Source organism: Manis javanica, chromosome 15 (assembly GCF_040802235.1).
Source record: "Manis javanica isolate MJ-LG chromosome 15, MJ_LKY, whole genome shotgun sequence".
Lineage (NCBI taxonomy): Eukaryota > Metazoa > Chordata > Mammalia > Pholidota > Manidae > Manis > Manis javanica.
The window spans coordinates 75,603,018-75,618,037 of NC_133170.1; the positions used below are offsets into that span (position 1 = coordinate 75,603,018).

The 15,020-nt window shown below is 45.7% G+C and overlaps 1 protein-coding gene across 11 annotated transcripts in view; it reads right to left on the reverse strand.

Annotated features, from left to right (window-relative positions):
- The window catches only part of CIT (citron rho-interacting serine/threonine kinase), a 151,192-nt gene that overhangs the window by 9,035 nt on the left and 127,137 nt on the right, over window positions 1-15,020 (reverse strand). For 6 of the 11 annotated variants that reach the window (XM_073223900.1, XM_073223895.1, XM_073223896.1 and 3 more), the window contains 13 exons: window positions 14,412-14,503; window positions 13,795-13,899; window positions 13,391-13,560; window positions 12,575-12,619; window positions 12,037-12,117; window positions 11,745-11,880; window positions 9,899-10,038; window positions 4,939-5,031; window positions 3,400-3,508; window positions 3,168-3,296; window positions 2,484-2,564; window positions 762-840; window positions 451-630 (listed from right to left, as the gene is read on the reverse strand). In XM_073223900.1, the coding sequence (XP_073080001.1) occupies window positions 451-630; window positions 762-840; window positions 2,484-2,564; window positions 3,168-3,296; window positions 3,400-3,508; window positions 4,939-5,031; window positions 9,899-10,038; window positions 11,745-11,880; window positions 12,037-12,117; window positions 12,575-12,619; window positions 13,391-13,560; window positions 13,795-13,899; window positions 14,412-14,503 (1,440 nt within the window). The remainder of the gene's footprint in view (window positions 1-450; window positions 631-761; window positions 841-2,483; window positions 2,565-3,167; window positions 3,297-3,399; window positions 3,509-4,938; window positions 5,032-9,898; window positions 10,039-11,744; window positions 11,881-12,036; window positions 12,118-12,574; window positions 12,620-13,390; window positions 13,561-13,794; window positions 13,900-14,411; window positions 14,504-15,020) is intronic. The other 5 variants (XM_073223901.1, XM_073223897.1, XM_073223898.1 and 2 more) reach the window with 1 other exon arrangement.

Here is a 15,020-nt window from a genome sequence, read left to right on the forward strand (position 1 = left end):
GCCTGGGGCCCTCCTGAGCTCCAAGTACCTTAAACTACCCCAGCCTGAGTCACAGCCTTCTCAGCTGCGCTGTCATCGCCTCCTTGCTAGCGTCTCCCCTACTGGGCTACACCAGGGAGGGGCTGTGTCTGGCTTATTCACCACTGGACCTCCTGCCACGAGCCCAACTAGCATTAGCATGGCAGTGCCAGCCAAAGCAATGGATGCATTATGTGGGATCCATTCCAGGGCCCCAGAGAAAGACCAGACATTTCCTTCTACCTCATAAAAGAGGGCATTTAAAAATTCTCCTGATACTTAAAGGACTGTGTCATTTCAGTGCTGTAGATCTCAAAGAAATGAATGGCTTGAGCTTGAAGACTGGGAAACCTTCAAGCAGTTTAGCTAGATTTCCTTCTGCTTTGCAGAAAAGCACTCTGGCCCCTGTACCAAGGAAGAGGGGTACGGTACCTGCGGGAGGTGGAGGGGCCCCGGTGGTGGTCAGTGCCAGACTCCTTCACAAGGTTTCCTTTGCAGCAAATGACCCTTAATTTATCCTGGTATGAGGATGCCAGGTAAATCGCTCCTGAGGAAATTGCAGGACCCAGGTAGCGTGGGTTGGGGATTTCCAAATACGCTCGGGCAGGAGTCCTGCAGAGTTCCAGAAGAGAGTGTATGCTCAGTGTATCTCCACTGCTAGGTAGGACAGGAAGAAACACACTCCCAGCCCCGACGCCTGACCCAACAACCAAAGTTTCAGAGCTTAAAAGGGCCATACTCACCCCAGAGAGGAGCGTGCCTGGATCTCGATTACTTCGAGAGAGTTGAAGTGGGTCACAAACAAATAGGGTTCTCTGTAGGCTGCGTGGCCACCATGGAGGAAGAACGGGGGCAAGGAGGGGTTAAAAGAGAGATACCAAAATTTGGCTGCAATGCAACCTTAGACTCAGCAATCCCACCTAAAGGAACTTATCCTATGCATACATCATGTGCCAACATAAAGAGGCATGTTCACGTTTATTCACTGCCATGTTGTTAGAGCAGAAGATGGGAACCAACTCAAGAGTACATTACAGGGCATCATTTCAATTATGGTACATCTCCGGAATTCTGCGCACAGCTGTAAAAATGCATGAAAAAGCTCTCTACTGATTGAGAAAAATCCGAGGTACATAGTTTTCCTTAGTGCATAAAGCAAAGTTTAGAATACTGAGTAAAGTGTGCTACCATACTGATTAAAAAAAAAAAAAAAGGTTGGGGAGAATATTTATCTGTCTGTATTTGCATAAAGCACTGGAAGGATAAGAAACTCATAAAAGTTTTTTCCCTCTTGGGGAAGTGGGGAAGGAGAACTTGGGATGCCAGTAATATGTGTACAACTTTTCACTGTATAGCTTTTTATGCCATTTAATTGTATATACTTTCAAAAAAATTAGATTTAAAAAAAGGACTGGGTTCATAGATAATTAGATATTTCTGGTCTTAATACTGTATCTCTATACACTGGAACTGTAGGATATGATGTGAGCTGTTTACTGTCTTAAAGAGAAAAGGAGATTATCATTCCTGTGGTAAACTATTACTTTGGTATTAGACTTCACAGTCCCCTTGCTCTGAGCCTGGGCTGACCCTATGGCCTGCTTTAACCAACAGAATGTGGTACTAGCAAGAAAGCCTGCCAGCTCTGCCCACACTCTTGGAAGGAGCCCAGTGGGGAGGAACTGAGGCCTCTAGCAGCGCCACTGAGCTCCCACCAAATGCCTGCCACTTTGTGAGGCTGTTTTGGACTTTCTGGTTGTCCCAGTATCCCTGCGGGTGCCACAGGAAGCAGAACTGCCCAGCCAAGCCACAGAATTTGGGGCAATGATAAACTGCTGTTGTTTAAGGTCTTTAAGTTTTCGAACTTGTTAGGCAGCAATAGATAAACCAAATAGCCTTGAAGGGTATTTCAGCCATAATGGTATTTCAGAACATTAACAGAGACATGTATCCATATTTACAGTGTGTGTTCATGTATATGTATATTTATGCTTTGACACAGCAGCTCCATATTTAGGACTTATGAGCAGGAGATCCTATTTGACAAGTGTGCAAAGATTAGACAAGATGTTCACCACAGCATTGTTTACACTTACAAAAAGAAGGGGCATGACCTAAGAGCTCTGCTTGTTAGAACAAATCCAACTGACAGGTGTTCGGCCATGCCCCACGATACTCTACTGCCTTTGAAATGACTTATATAAACTCACAGGAAATGTTCTCCTTTCCATCATGAGAACCTAACAAATGCTCCACAAGGCTAGTGGATTTGGCTTACATGGTCCTTCATCAAGCCCCAGAATCTTTGCCTTGAACACTTACTCAGGTGACTACCACACATGGTGCCTGGTGTGTAATGGAAAAGGCAAGCACAGGGCCTGAGCCAAGAAGGATTCAACCTGCAACTCTTTCCCACGACACTGGCTGCTGACAGAAAAGAGCCCTCCATTGCCTGCCTCACTTACCAAACGCCAAAGGTAAGCGACTCCACTTGAGATCATCTGTGCGGCTACGTCTTCCATAAGAATCCACGAACACCCCAAATTCTGCAAGGAGTCAGAGGCCAGGGGCATCAGCATAGCCAGAAGCAGGGGTATCAACGATACACACTTTGACAGAAGAGTAAGGAATCAAGCCCGGGGACCACCAGCCGGATCTACTGGATCACTAAAACCTAAGGGCCTCTGCTGAGCCACATCCCTGTGATTCATTAAAGAAAGAGGGGGAGACAGGAAAAGAAGGGGCAGGAGGCAGGAGGGAGGGTCAGGGATGGGGCAGAGGGATGTGGAGGAAGGGGGTGAAACAAGAGGCCCAGAGACAGAAAGGAAGACACAGAAAGACCCACAGATTAAAAAATCAAGGGAGAAAAAAATGGAAAGGAAAGGAGAGAGAGAGGTGAGGGACAGAGTGGGAAGCATGTGCCTGCTCTTTGGAAAGAACATGAGAGAGCTGGGCCAGCTAGTCCCCTGGCGGGGGGTGGGGGACCCACAGGGGACCTCGGTGGTACTGGAAGGATGTTGTTTGTACTCTGCGCAGGACCTGCCTTGCCCAGACCATCACTGGCCACCGCCAGCCCCGAGCGGACCCAGTCTGGGTCCCTGGTGCCCACAAGAACTCAGAGGAGCAGCAGGTGGCAAGCCCCGACTCACCGTGGAAGCAGAGCAGGTACTCCTCCCGCTGCCCTGCACCGTTCACCTGCACGACCGACACAGGGAAGCTGTTGGAAGAGGAGGCGAACACAGCAGGCGCCAAGGAATGGTCGTTCTTATCGAGGAATTCTGGAAAGGCAGGCGAGAAGCGGGGCTTCAGGAATGAGCTCGAGTTGGCAGCGGGCCGGTGCAGGGTGCGGGCTGGGGAGGGGGAGCCTGGGGAGGGCCCTACCCTCCAGCGTGTACTGCTTCATGTCGATTTCGTAGAATTTATTGGTTCCGATGAGGATACTGTAATTGGTGAAGTGGATGCAGCTGCAGGGCTCCGAGGTCTCTATCTCCTAAGGCAGAGCAGAAGAAAAGGCCACGAGGGTAGGTGCCGGGCAGCCACACTGCCACCGCCATCCCGCTTCCGCCTCGGCCGCCTCTCTAGCCAGGCCTTGTGGGCAGCGCCCTTTACTACCTCTGGGTCCTTTACAACCCAGACTGGGAAACTGAGATCAAACTGCAGCCCAAAAAGGGTCAGAAATACCATTTCGATGCAAACACAGCATTCAAAGAGAGAGCTTCAAAAACATAATATTCTTAGCTGGCTAGAGGGAGTGGTTTTCGTTTCCTTCTTTCTGTGAACGTCTAAGTTTCTCCTCTGAACCTGAATGACTTATATATTTATTATCCTCATCTAGGTTATCTGCTTCCTAATTACTTCCCCTTGCTTTCAGGCCAGCCCTAATGTCATCAAGAAGTGAGGCACGCTTATTCAAAAGGGCCGTCAACAATGACAAAGCAGCAGTGATTTCTGAGAATTTTCCTCAAGTGGACAGTTCAAACTCCAATCAGTATTACCACCATCACTCAGAATTTGCCAATCACCTACTGAGCATGAGGAAACTTCAAGGCAGCATGATGATGAAATGGTAGGAAAAAAAAAATCACACTTCAGTTTGGGTCTTTTTGTAATAACAGGATCTGTCCTAACCTTGGTATTCTTACCTGAAAATTGGGGGTTAGCATCCCTGCTTTCCAGAGCCATTGGAAAAAGTGTCCATAAAATAACCAGCTCAGTCTCTGGTACCAATAGGTGCTCAATAAAAATAAACTAAACTAACAGCCCACCCAGGAGAAGCATTTCTCTAATGCACAACGATCCTCACAAGTCACCCCTTACTTCACTTTTGAGACGAATCATGGAAGCAACTGAAATAAATTAGGCTGGTGATGGGTGGAACGTCCTTAGTCTAGGGACGACAGTCGGCCTGCAGAAGCAAGGCGGTCGGTCTGTGGGGCACCTTGTCCCTGCTGCGGTCGTCATCACTACTCACTCTGCTCCAGGGAGAACCAGCTCCTGAATTACATACTGAAATACAGCTAGCTCCTGCTTTTCCAAAGGTTATTAACAGAAACTTCCAAGATCTGAGAGAGATACTGGTAAGTGCTACCAGGGGCTACTAAGTTCTCAGAGAAACCTCCTTCCTTTTATCTGGTGGATTCAAAAGAAATGTCTCCTCTATCAGTCAGCTTAGCTTCCCTTCTCCCTTAACAAAAGGCTGAGTTCACCAGGCTGCCTGGAGGGGCAGCTCACAAGAGGAAGGAATGAGGGGGAAAACTGTAGCTGCCAGTTCTGAACCTTTCTCCAGGAAAGGCAGGTCTCTCCCTAAGGTCACCCGGGCTGAAAGACTGCAGGGTGAGGGACCCGGCACGGGCTGCTCACGGAGAGTACACTTCCCACCCCAGCCTGCCCAGGAGCGGGACAGGGAGGTCCGGGGCTTACCTTCCGAATGCAGTACTTGCTGAGGTTTTCATTGTAGCGGAGAACGACAACTTTGCTGGGCATGGCTGCACAGATGCACAGCCCATTCTCAATCTGAAAAGTAATCAGAGACAAAGAAAAAGTGTCACCAGTGTGTACTGCATAGCAAAACTAGGGACATTGCATCAGTTTAGAGCAGGGTCTCAACCTTGGTGCTACTGACACTCTGGACTGGACAACTGTCCATGCTAAGGGGCTGTTCCATGCTGTTTAGGGTGTTTAGCAGCAACCCTGGGCTCTACCCGCTAGATGCCAATGGCACAACAGCCATTGGTGATGACCAAAAATGTCTGCAGACATTGCCAGTGTCCCCCGGGGGTGCAGGGTCACCCCTGGGTGAGAACCACAGATTTGACAGAAGTCCAGAGAAGGCCTCAGAAAATCACCTGACACCACACATATCTGGTGCATGTGTGCCTTTTGCTGGAGACGGGTTCTTCTGAAAATCTTACCCTCAGGGAGGGGAAAGGCAGTGGAAATTACTGTAAGAATTTAGAGATCTTGGTCCAAAGAGAAAAGTTCTTAGCTAAGATCTGTATGTGTAGAATTGTACATTGAAACTCTTTTTCTAGAATAGTCGGCTTCCTCTCCCTTGGCCTCCCACAACCAGACCTTTGTCATCGCACCAAGGGTGAAAAGAAGCTTATTGTTCAACTCAGTCCTGACATGAAGGTCAGCGGTTGGCAGGGTGGGCAGGGGGAGACGGGATGAGATGGGGAGAAATAAGCAGGCAAATGGGAATTGTGGGGAATATGCTATTTCTTGGGTTTTGTAGTGACTTTATGGACATTTACAGCATTATTAAGTATTATAATTCTATAATTTATATATTTTGAGCCACTCGAATATTATGAAACTAACTTATGATATTTAAAAACTAGTGTATGGAAACGAAAATGCACATTTCTAAGTAACTCCTCCTTTACAGAAGAAATCATAAAAGACCATTGAAAATATGTGAAGTGAAAAAACAGGATGCAAGTCAAATTGTGAAGGAAAATGTACAGCCTTAAAATGCTTATATTAGAAAAAAAAGACCTGAAAATTAACTGGCTACATTAGAGAAAGAACAGTAGAGGAAAGCCTGAAAAAACTGAAGGAAGGAAAAACTAAGATAAGTACAAATTCAAAGACAAAATAATTCTCTAACAGAAAGGATCAGAAAGCCCAAAGCTGCTCCTTTGCAAAGATTAATAGAATGAGATGCCTCTGATGAAGTTAAGTGAAAGGACACAGTTTCAGGGGTGCAGAACGTAACCACTGTAAGAGAATACAACAAAGAACAAAAGGGAGAAAAAAAGAAAGAAAGAAATATTCTCTTTGAAGAGAAAAGAACTCTTAAAACTCACCAAGATACAGTGTCACCTTCCTTGGTCCCTGTCTGGACCTCCCTATTCCAAATGACAACGTCCCTTCTTCCAGCCCCTGAATTCAGGATTCACCGCCTTCAAGGAACCTTTTCAAATTAACACCTTTCTAGGCCAGCCATTCTCTTACTTTCTGTCCCCTTTTTCTTATTTGCCACAATCAGTCCCAATAGCCGCATCAGTGACTAGGAAGAGAATCGCCCACATGGCCAGAGGGTCCCAGAAACCACTCAAGGAACAGCAGGCCGAGGCGGAGTGCCCTGTGGCTGACCACACCTCTCCCCGACTAGCCCTGCAGCCCTCATCAGAACAGATGCCTGCCTGGAAAGCTCAGTCAGGTACACGGGACACACTCAGTAAGCGGTGACTGAGTGGCTACACGGGCACATGCCCAGTGAGCAGTCTCCTGAGAGGGGAAAGGTGAGGCTCTTCAACAGCAGAACTCCAGTAGGCTAAGGGGGCCTACAAATGCTTGATTCAGATTTCTTTAAAGTTATATATGTATGTATGTTACCATAAATACATTTTTTTTGGTATCATTAATCTACAATTACATGAAGAACATTATGTTTACTAGGCTCCCCCCTTCACCAAGTCCCCCCCACATACCCCTTCACAGTCACTGTCCATCTGCATAGTAAGATGCTGTAAAATCACTACTTGTCTTCTCTGTGTTGCACAGCCCTCCCTGTGCCCCCCACACACTATACATGCTAATCGTAATGCCCCCTTTCTTTTTCCCCACCCTTATCCCTCCCTTCCCTCCCATCCTCCCCAGCCCCTTTCCCTTTGGTAACTATTAGTCCATTCTTAAGTTCTGTGAGTCTGCTGCTGTTTTGTTCCTTCAGTTTTCCTTTGTTCTTATACTCCACATATGAGTGAAATCATTTGGTACTTGTCTTTCTCCGCCTGGCTTATTTCACTGAGCATAATACCCTCTAGCTCCATCCATGTTGTTGCGAATGGTAGGATCTGTTTTTTTCTTATGGCTGCATAATATTCCATTGTGTATATGTAACACATCTTCTTTATCCATTCATCTACTGATGGACACTTAGGTTGCTTCCATGTCTTGGCTATTGTAAATAGTGCAGCGATAAACATAGGGGTGCATCTGTCTTTTTCAAACTGGACTGCTGCATTCTTAGGGTAAATTCCTAGAAGTGGAATTCCTAGGTCAAATGGTATTTCTATTTTGAGCCATAAATACATTTTTTAATTAAAAATAAACTTTAAAGCAAGCAAGCCAATGTCTTTATGCACCAAATTTCAATATACTATTAACTACCAAAGAATTAGCTTGAGTTCTCATGAACCGACTTCATCATATTAATCTCACAAATGAGAATTTGCAAAGTTCTTGTAAAAAAAACACATCAAGTCAGACAGGGGGTTCCACATGAAATTAAAAAAAAAAAAGATTCCATCGTACTCATACACACACACACACTTTAAAAAAAAATCAGGATTGACCTATACCCTGAAAACTACAAGACAGTCTTAAGAGAAATTAAAGAGGACACTAACAAATGGAAACTCATCCCATGCTCTTGGCTAGGAAGAATTAATATTGTCAAAATAGCCAACCTGCCTAAAGCAATCTACAGATTCAATGCAATCCCTATCCTATCAAATTACCAAGAGCATTCTTCAACAAACTGGAACAAATAGTTCTAAAATTCATATGAAACCACAAAAGACCCCAAATAGCCAAAGCAATCCTGAGAAGGAAGAATAAAGCAGGGGGGATCTCGCTTCCCAACTTCAAGCTCTACTACAAAGCCACAGTAATCAAGACAATTTGGTACTGGCACAAGAACAGACCCACAGACCAGTGGAACAGATAAGAAAGCCCAGATATTAACCCAAACATATATGGTCAATTAATATACAATAAAGGAGCCATGGATATACAATGGGGAAATGACAGCCTCTTCAACAGATGGTGCTGGCAGAACTGGACAGCTACCTGTAAGAAAATGAAACTGGATCATTGTCTAACCCCATACACAAAAGTAAATTCGAAATGGATCAAAGACCTGAATGTAAGTCATGAAACCATAAAACTCTTAGAAAAAAACATAGGCAAAAATTTCTTGGCCATAAACATGAGCAACTTCTTCATGAAGATACCTCCCCAGGCAAGGGAAACAAAAGCAAAAATGAACAAGTGGGACTATATCAAGCTGAAAAGCTTCTGTACAGCAAAGAACACCATTAAAAGAACAAAAAGGCATCCTACAGTATGGGAGAATATATTCATAAATGACAGATCCGATAAAGGGTTGACATCCAAAATATATAGAGCTCATGCACCTCAATAAACAAAAAGCAAATAATCCAATTAAAAAATGGGCAGAGGAGCTGAACAGACACTTCTCTAAAGAAGAAATTCAGATGGCCGACAGGCACATGAAAAGATGCTCCACATCACTAATCATCAGAGAAATGCAAATTAAAACCACAATGAGAAATCACCTCACACCAGTAAGGATCGCCACCATCCAAAAAACAAACACCAACAAATGCTGGCGAGGATGTGGAGAAAGAGGAACCCTCCTACACTGCTTGTGGGAATGAAAACTAGTTCAACCATGTGGAAAGCAGTATGGAGGTTCCTCAAAAAACTCAAAATAGAAATACCATTTGACCCAGGAATTCCACTCCTAGGAATTTACCCTAAGAATGCAGGAGCCCAGTTTCAAAAAGACATATGCACCCCTATGTTTATCGCAGCACTATTTACAATAGCCAAGAAATGGAAGCAACCTAAGTGTCCATCAGTAGATGAATGGATAAAGAAGATGTGGAACATATACACAATGGAATATTACTCAGCTATAAGAAGAAAACAAATCCTACCATTTGCAACAACATGGATGGAGCTAGAGGGTATTATGCTCAGTGAAATAAACCAGGCGGAAAAAGACAAGTATCTAATGTTTTCACTCGTATGTGCAGTATAAGAACAAAGAAAAAAAACTGAAGGAACAAAACAGCAGCAGACTCACAGAACCCAAGAATGGACTAACGGTTACCAAAGGGAAAAGGACTGGGAGGGTGGGTGGGAAGGGAGGGATAAGGGGGAAAAAGGGGCATTACGATTAGCAGACATAATGTAGGGTGGCAGGCACAGGGAGGGCTGTACAACACGGAGAAGACTAGTAGTGATTCTATTGCATCTTACTATGCTGATGGACAGTGACTGCAATGGGGTATGTGGTGGGGACTTGATGATGGGGGGAGTCTAGTAACCATAATGTGGCTCACTTAACTGTAGATTAATGATACCAAAAAATTTAAAAAATCAGGATCGTTCTTTCAGTTCTGTTCATTTTATTCTCATTTTTCTCTCTGACATTCCCTTTATATTCAAAGCCTATACAAATTTCATGGCCTATACAAATTATTTCACATGCCTAAAGGAAATAACAGAAATTTAACCCAGTGTGAGCCTATATAGTTTTCAAGGTTAAATCAATAAGCTCTGTAGGAAGAGGGTCACTGCCAGTTTCAAGAACATTCCACAAGCTGAGGCCCCGAGGAGAGCTTACCTTGCCAGCGGCGAACAAGTGGCAGCCCTTGACAGCTTCGAAAACACTAGGCGAGATGTCTGGCTGGGCAGGAAGGTGAGACTGTGCTAAAGACTGTTTCACTTTCTTCACGTCTATAAGACACAGGGCCCGCTCTTCTCCTGAGGTGAAAAGGAACAGCTTCATGGTCAGTGTGAGACTGGGAAGTGGACACAGGAAGGCAGCTCTAGTTCTGTTCACAAACAAAAGCTATGCAAGACCAAGACAAGGGACTGAGTTGCCCACAGATTCCTGTAAACAGTTTATGTTTTAGATCTAAAGTGAAAACATTTGGCCTCTTCGTCAAGATTCTGGGAGAGTAAAAAGTTCTGTAGACAAAATTAGGGAATGTGAACTGTACCTCAAACACACCCTCCACCAAAACAGAGAACAAAGGTGTCAGGAACAAGGGGACGTTTTATAAAACAGCAGGCTTAGACGGTTCCAATGTGTCAATGTCATGGAAGACAAGAGAAAGGCTGAGGATCCTTCCCAGACTAAAGGACACTACTGAGACAGGAGTAAATGCAAAGCATGATTTGGGACTGGATCAGGAATTGGGGAAAATACTATAAAGAACATTATTGGATCCCCATGTAAAACCTGACTATGGGCAGTATATCAGAAAATTGTATTAAAACAAAGGTTAAATTTCCTGAATTCAAAAACTACCACACGAAACTATTCTCTCTGAAACTGTAATACTGGGTGCATGTCATTAAACATTTACCAAAGACATAGAACGTACATCATCACCAATAGTGAACCTGAATGTAAATCGTGGACTCTGGGTGATAATGGCGTGTCACGGTAGGTTCAGGATTTTAACAAATGCCCACCTCTGGTGGGAGACGTTGATAGTGGGAGAGGCTGTGCGTGAGTGGGCAGGGGTGTATGGGAACTCTCTGTGCCTTCTGCTCGATTTTGCTGTGAACTTAAAATTGCTCTAAAGAATAAAGTCAAGAAGGAAGTGGGGGAGGAGAGGAAGGAAGACCAGCAAGGAGAAATAAACAGAGCAAGAAAGCAAAGGATTAGAGCTGAGAGACCAAGGCCAGTTCCTGACTGTTACTTCCAGCTCCTGGATCCATCCAACCCTGTCTGCAACAAGAACTAACTGTGGATGTTTTGAACAATGATCCAACAAATTATTGTTTACCCTTTAAAAAGATAGTACTGCCATTAAAAAGAGAGAAAAACTTTTTTTGACGATTATATGAGAGAGTGCCCTTGTTCTCAGGTGATAATGCTGAAGAAGTTAGGATTGCAGGTCAGCTGACTCTCCAGTGGCTCAAAAGGAGTGTGTGTGTGTGTCATGCACGCGCACATGTGCACATGCGTGTGTATAGGAAGAATGAAAAAAATATAACAAAATGTTCACAAGTGGTGAGTCTAGACAAGGGGGTCTCTGAGCTCACACAGAAGTTAAGAGGCGACATCTAACCAAGTGGGCCGGTCTCAGAAGGCCATGGCTCACGGTGGTGTCAGTGTCACTGTGGTTCACGGTGGTGTCAGTGTAACTGTGACGTTGGCATTGAAGGCTCTGACGTTAATGAGTCTTTGAGGCTTACTGCTCTTAATGTTGAGATGTTCTTTGGTGAGGTGACCTTAGCAGACTGTGCTCAAATGGATACCAAGGGAACGTAATCTGAGCAGAGAGAGTCATCAGCTTGGGCACTAACAGGGACACAGGAAAGAGCCGCTTCTGCTCCAAGCTGCCACAAGAGGGGCAGGGGGGTGGGTGGGGCTTTGAGTTTCACAAGCATGACATTTGGCTTTCAAACAGTTTCTTCAAAAGTGCAGAAAAAGCGCCATGTCCTTGGCCTACCACCTGCTATCATGAGGAGCTTCTCTAGATCCTTGATGATATAAATTTGGAAGACGGCTCCAATTCCTGGGACATGGGTGAGGGAGTTTTTCAAGACATTCAGTGCGTACAGCCCTTCCTCTGTGCCCACCAACACCACCTGCAAGGGCAGAAGTCCAAAGGCAGACGTAAGCATAATCACATCGCCACAGCAATGCCAACAGTAAGAACAACAAAGCCAGCCCTGCCCATGCTTTCTCGACTGCATGTGGCTATGGCCAGATGCCAACTGACGGGATCCAAACAACACCATTACCTGGTCGCTGAAGGGCAGTGTGCAGTTCATGTCTAGACGGTCATCACCTTCCAGTTTCAACAGGGAGTTTCCAAGCAATTTCTTTTCACATGTTAAAGGAAAAAAGAAGAGAGAAAAGATGACATGGTGAGGTTGAGCTGTTCGTGACCAAACCATCCAGAGAGACGAAAGCAAAGAAAAAGAAAAGGTCAGTGGCAGGAAGAAATGCAAGCTACTCCTGAAAATGCTCAGAAAACACACATCTGCTCTTGGCTCACCCTGCTTTTTGACCTGAGCTCAAAAGGCAGGATGTGAACGTTCCTGGGATCTCTGAGGTGGTGGTTAATTAGCACCTGCGTTATAACATAGCTTGGACACAGAAACAAACTAGTGTAGTGGACGGAGAGAGAGAGTCTATGGTAGGAAATAAGCTGCAGCTAAAGAGAATTCACCTGCCAAGGGTTAATAAGCCACATGGGGGCTCCTTCCCCTCCAGGCTGCAGCAAAAGTGCAAAGCGCAGCGTCAGCAGCATACCCACAAGCTTTGGAATCTCTTTACCTGAACCCATGCAGACAGAAGCTCGTAGGAAATACAGGCACGGCCCTATTGTACACACATCAACGTGTATTTCAGTAAAAGGCTCACACGTGTAACAGTGAAACAGGTCATTAAAACAGGTCTGCCCAGTGAGCCAAGCTCCTACCAGGAGGCTCACAGTTAAGAATTTCCTGATTGCAAATACCCAGTGTTTACCAAGAGCTAGGTGTTTGAAAAGAGCTGTTTGGTCTTTGTTAGATAAATGCCAATGAGCCTTGTTTATATTCTGGAACTTTCTAGAAGGAGTGATGCCAATCAAGGCACACCTACATTTCTAACATCTTTAGGTTAAGTAGGATTTCAGACCTGCCCACAGAAGAGCAAATCGTGTAGAAGCAATTGGGAAGGTCACAAAAGCCCCCCTGCAGCTGACGTGGCTGTTGGCAGCCTTTCGTGCTGCTTCAGGGCCAAAGTGCTTGCAACTCAAGGCTTCAAACCAAATATTCATCAGAGTAAATAGGAGAGAATGTTGTCTTATCAGCACCTGGCTGCTCTGCTGTCATAACCGAGATCAGCCGCCCCAAAAGCTGGCTAAGGGCGCTGCCTCCCCCATCTACAGGGCTTGGGAGAGAGGGTCTGTGGTGCCAGACAAGCCACCCCAGAGCCTGTGTCTCCATCTCCACGGGGCTCCCGGTTGGGACAGTCTCAAGTCATCACCCCCGAGGGGGAGCCCAACCTCAGGAAGTCACAGCAGCCACAGGACGCCCGCCACTCCACTGACAAGCCCCCCAGTCACCCGCTCCACGGACACACTCCAGCGCCCTTCTTCATACTCACAGCATCGGCTTCTGCTTTTTCCCTAGAAACTCTCCCACCTGCGACAACTGATTCTAAGGCGGTGACCCAGCGCTGTTTGTCGGGGAAGCTGGGAGCCAGCAAGTAGAGAGTTCTCCCGGGCCAGCAGGTGGTGTGCGGGTGAGATTCCATCTTCAGTACGTAAGGGACATCTAGGAGATGGGACGGAGGGCACAGGGTTGGGTGTGGATGCCCCTCACTCCGCAGGGAGGGATGGCCCGGAGGAGTCAGAGATCCTGCTGGGCCACAGAGTCCCAGTCACTGCTCAGACGGGGACGCCAAGGAGCTGGGCTTCCCTGGCAGGTGATCCTCCACCTGCCCCCCCGGCCCCTGCTGACCCATGCAGCCCGGCCACTCCAGGCCGAGGATCTCCTGCGTCTCCTTACCTGCTTTGGCTGTATTTGCAAGTTCAGAAGCACCAACGGCGCCATGAATAGATACATCCCCATCGGGAAGGCACAGCTCAAATTCTTCCACCGGCCTCTGTCCAGCTTGGTGCAAAGAGGAAGCGCAGAAAGAAAAAAACAAAAGAACAGGAACAAGAACAAGGGGAGAAGAGAGAAAAAGAGAGGAGACAGAGAGGGCGAGAGAGAGGGTATGCGTGGAAAGAGAGGCACACGAGAACAGAGGAGGAGGGGAAGAGGTGTGCAGAGAAGGCGGAGAGGGAAGATAAAAAAAAATAAAGTGTGTCAGATGAGTAGCACAGTCAAATTGCTGAGGACGATGCGGATTTATGGGTTAGTTGACTGAGGCGGAAGTTCTCTGAAGGTGAATTAGCAGGTAGAATCTTCAGGGCAGCACCCTGCAGGTTCTTCAGAGGGGAGACCTATAGACGTGAGTATCGTTCCAATAACCTTTAGTGAAGCCATTTGGTTTTTAATCTTCAAAAATGGAAAATCATAGAAGGCTTGCAATGCAGTCCAAAAAACAAAGCCTTCACGCCAAGACTGGGAGACCTGGGCCAACCACGTGCAATGAAATTCCCCCTGAATTATTAATTTACCTTCTCTGGCTTCACTGTCATAAATGAGGACTTTCGATCCCTCCAGGACAATGTACTTCCTGTCCCAGCCTTGCTGTCCTCGTTTGTTATTCCTGGGAAGATAGAAATTGAAGAGAGAAACCGTTTGAATTCAGAAGGATCAGGCAGGAGCAAGATGTGGGGTCAAGAGGGAATCCTAGTAAAGACACTTCCCTAGAGACATCAGGAATGGAAGCGGCTTGTGGCCATATCATTGAAGTTGGGGAACTTCCTCTAATCTATGTTCACTGTCTGGCCTAGAAATTTAAGTGATATTAGACAGATGAACAGAAAAAAGCATAGTTTTTATTTTACATGTACATGGAAGTTTCCACAAGAAAATAAAAACCCAAAAAAGTGGACAGACCCAAGGGCTTGTACACTAGGTTGAACAAAGGGTATACAGTTGACCCTTGAACAATATGGGTTTGAACTGCACTTACACACAGATTTTTTTCCAATAAATATATTGGAAAATTCTTTCAGAGATTTGTGACAATCTGATAAAACATTTTATCGAGCTTACTTTATTGTAAGACTACATCATATAATATGTATAACAGAAAATATGTGTTAATCAACTGTTTATGT